We start from the raw sequence: 4,195 nt of genomic DNA, 5'->3' as shown, positions 1-4,195 counted from the left end.
GGGACAATTCCTGTGGTCTTTTTAATAATATGACCTATTTATAACGTTTTTTTAAAAAAAAACTTACCATAATTTATTTTAGAACCTGAGCATAAGAGCTTGTCATATTTTCCCATTGGGATTTTAAAATCCCCTATAAAGCAGGAAAGCCGGATAGAAAAATAATACATGTATGTACATTTATGTAGGTATATAATGTGTGTGTGTATGTGGACACAAAGAGTCTTTTTATAGAGACCTCCAGTTATTTTTGAAAAGTCGCTTTTAATTTTCCATTTTCTCTAGTATTAAACATCTAGTACTTCTTATAACCATAAAATTGCATGGTTTTATTATTTTTCAACACCAAGGGGTAGTATACATTATGGTATTCTAGAAGATTCTACGTTAGTTTATAGTTGCTTCATGTCCTCAACTGGATTATAAATTGCTTGAGGGTAATGGGCTCTTTCCTTCATCTTTTACCCACCCCCTCCCCAGACAGACAAAATGCTTTGTGTACAATAGGCATTCACTGGCATTTCTGAAGGTAATTTATATGAATTCATTGAAAATTGATGATGTATATTTAGCTAAAGCAAGATTAATATCCAAGCTAGTAGGTAAATTAGTGAAAGTTGGGTATGTATAGCAATCCTTTAGAGAAATCTTAAATGTTTTTATATTATAGTGCTTTGCCATTTTGTATTAAGTGTAACCAGAGCTTCTTCCATCACATTATTTTCCTAAAATAATACTCTGAGACAGTGGATTTTGAAATTTGAACATTTAATGCCTTGGTTCATGATTCATTTTTAGTACAGAAGGTAGCATCTGGGCCTTGTTTCTATTCGGCACTGTATTGCTAATTCATAAAGAGAGTTTGGTGATGGCCAGGAAAGAGTATAAGGATTGTTGGTAATTAAAAGAATGCTAACTCTCTGAAATATTAATTAAAACACTCCTAATACTGAATTTTGATTTGCAGTTTCAGCCAAGAGGGTATGAATGTCGGGATGCTGTGAATGGCTGTGATATTACTGAATATTGTACTGGAGACTCTGGCCAGGTATGGCAAACTGAGTTTTAAGTAATACATTTTATTTGTAAATAGACATTTTAAAGCTTTCAATATAGATTACATGTGTGAATATGGTTTGGTTCCTTTTGTTCTATGTTTTGTTTTGCTCTGTTTTCTAGTTATTTCTAGCTCTTCACCATACCTTTATTTTAGGAAAATTTGATGTGGTTTATTTTTTGGACTTAAATCTCTTTTTCTTCCAAATCTCTGCTTCATAGTTAGTGTTCTTTATGATTTATACCCAACTAATTGATTTTTCTTTCTTGGTCCCCACATATTGAACACTACATGCACATTGATGAAGCACACTAGTGTACTGTTTTCAAACATGTAAAACCAAAAACCCTTTCTTTTAAGAAATTTGGATGGAATCCTAGTGTAGAAAACCAGGGACAAGCAGCACTGCTGTGGTTGAAATGGGACTGGGAGCAGAAATCCACCTTTCTTAGTTCTCTGTTGCTGCTGCTCTCCCGAGTGCGTAGCCCTGGCTTCGTGGCCTATATGCTTTGGCATGATTTTCTTCCTGTTAAAATTCACATAACATTATAATTAATGTTGCCTTCTAGAATTCCTTCTTTATATAGTTTTTATGTTTTTCTATTTATTTATTTTATGTTTTTTCTATTTGTCTTTCTTTGTCATTCAGATGAACATTAGTTAAGTACCTACTGTGTGTCAATCACTGCAGTAAATGCTGGGATATGGTAGGGAACCAGACAGACAAGTCCTTGCTCTTATGGAACTTACATTTTGCTGGGTATAGAAAGGCAAATAAGGAAACAAAAAAATCAGATGGTGGTTAAGTGTGAAACATAAAATAAGGCAATGTGAGAAGAGGGATGGGGTGGAGAGCTTTAGATACAGGGTGATCAAGTACATTTTTCTGGAGAAGGTGGCATTTAAGTAGCGGCAGAAATGAAAAGGAGCTAGTCAGTAAACAGTGAGTACAGAAGCTTGGCTTCTTCAAGAAATAGAATGAAAGTAAGGATAGTTGGAGAACAGTGGAAAAGACTCAAAAAAGAGAGTCAGGAATCAGGGCAGATAAAGACTTGTAGACCATGGTAATTTTGGATTTCATTCTACCTTTATTTTCATTCTGACATTACTTCAAAAGCATTTTTCTTACTATTACACCATTTTTCTAATTGCATGAGAGTCTATCATGTAGGTTTATCACAGTTGATTTACCAGTGGTGGATATTTAGATTCTGGCAGTTTTTCATCATAATAATTAGTATGGAAGTGAACCTGTTTGTGCATTTTTAAAAGAGCTTTTTTTGTTCAGAGTTATCGCCTTAGGATAAGTTTCCAGGAATGGAGTTACGTATTGCCCAGTATTATGTTTTCCAAGGGGCTCACAATAAATTATGTTGGAGGTCAATATATCACTTTTATTATCAAAAATGGCCAAGTCGAAGACCACAGCTTACTGTGAGCACTTAATGGGTCTCTAAAAGAGATCCCAGTTCAGGCTGTAGCCACAACTGGTTACTGACAAAATTGGGCCCAGAGTGACCTCTGCCTGCAGAGATGGGCCCTTACGCAATGTATGATTTGGAGGAGGAGTGGAGAATGCATGATGTATGGGGGTAGGCTTGCTGCTTAGAGAAGAATGGCAGGACTGAGCCAGAATGCGTAGTTATTCTTCCCAAGCTTATCAGTCCGTCACTCTACCTCCCAGTGGTAGAAGTGAGTAGAGAGTAGCTGGAGTTACACTAAATGAATTCCCTTAACTGGAAGGAAACATGAGGAGAGCCAGAATGCGTAGTTATTCTTCCCAAGCTTATCAGTCCGTCACTCTACCTCCCAGTGGTTGAAGTGAGTAGAGAGTAGCTGGAGTTACACTAAATGAATTCCCTTAACTGGAAGGAAACATGAGGCGAGAGAAAGAAAGGTTCCTAATTAACCTTTTAGAGAGCTCTTGTTAACTATTATCTGAAGCTCAATAAATATGGACCCTTTTAAGGATATGGCACAGTGAAATATGTTCAGACTATTTTTTTTTGGCAATTTTTATGCCTGTTTCTTACATTTAAATATGTAAACAGGTTTCTCTGCAGTTTTTCTGTAACATAATGGCTAACAGTAGTAGGTTCTGTGATTAATGACAAGTGATAATTCTGATACTGTTTCACTGAGTTATATTTTTAGCTTTGTAAAATGCTACTGTTTTTATACCCACTATATATGGTTTTAGTTCTGTGTATTCAGATCTTTTAGAAGTATATATTTTTTTCATTCCAATCTTTAACTTTTGAATTGCCCTAAAATTTACTGGAAATAAGGCTTTTATGATGAGGGTTCTTTGTTCAGCCTAATATTCTGTTGTCTAAGTAAAACACTTTTTTTTCCTTTTATCTCATGTGTCTAAGGTGAAAATTGTACTGTTAAATTAATTTCTTAGTGGCATATTGGAATAGAATATTCTTGTTAATAATTTTAAACATGATCGGAATAAACCTGAAATAGATAATTGGAGTAGAGGGAGTTAAAACCTTCCAAATTATTCTTTTACTCTGTAAGAGATAGTGAACTTTGAATATAATTGATACTAATAATTATTAAGAAAATGGAATCTTTGCATCTCTAAGAATCAGTATCTACAGGCAGCATTATGACTTTATCTCTTTTATCTCATAATAGTGTTTGTTTAATTTTGATATTAGCATTTACTGATGCCTCTGAGCCACTTTTTAAATTCACAGTTTATGATAGAATAAATAATACTTGTGCAACTGGAAGGAATGCTTGGTAAACAATGTTGGATTCTATAATAACAATATTTAAAAGATGTGGGAAATATTTTTTGTTAGCACTATGAAATATGTCATCTAAATGGGTGGTATATCACAATTTAAAATAAACACATTTAAATGCAGTTACTCTACTGAAGCCTGCCTGCCTCAAGTGAACCTTTCTGCACAGCATAAAACTGGGGGTTGGAATGATATTTAAAGACTGAATCCAAAGCTCTACCTACAAGCAGAATAAAGTGCACAGATTTATGCTTCTCCTGTTTTGAATGTCCCTAGAGAATGTAAGACGACCCATAATTTCCCATGTTAAACATTTCAGTGATAGGCAACTAGCTTTTATTAGCCTAAACTAAAAACAAATTGATTAGAAATATCTCAT

The 4,195-nt window shown here is 34.4% G+C and overlaps 1 protein-coding gene across 1 annotated transcript in view; it reads left to right on the top strand.

The window, feature by feature from the left end:
• ADAM23 (ADAM metallopeptidase domain 23) overlaps positions 1-4,195 on the top strand; it is a 92,135-nt gene that overhangs the window by 57,412 nt on the left and 30,528 nt on the right. The window contains exon 16 of the mRNA XM_008588525.1: positions 968-1,048. Within this exon, the coding sequence (XP_008586747.1) occupies positions 968-1,048 (81 nt within the window). The remainder of the gene's footprint in view (positions 1-967; positions 1,049-4,195) is intronic.

Source organism: Galeopterus variegatus, unplaced genomic scaffold (assembly GCF_000696425.1).
Source record: "Galeopterus variegatus unplaced genomic scaffold, G_variegatus-3.0.2 Scaffold4877, whole genome shotgun sequence".
Classification (NCBI taxonomy): domain Eukaryota; kingdom Metazoa; phylum Chordata; class Mammalia; order Dermoptera; family Cynocephalidae; genus Galeopterus; species Galeopterus variegatus.
Note: the sequence above shows the minus strand (reverse complement) of the source record. Positions and strands in the feature narration are given on the sequence as shown.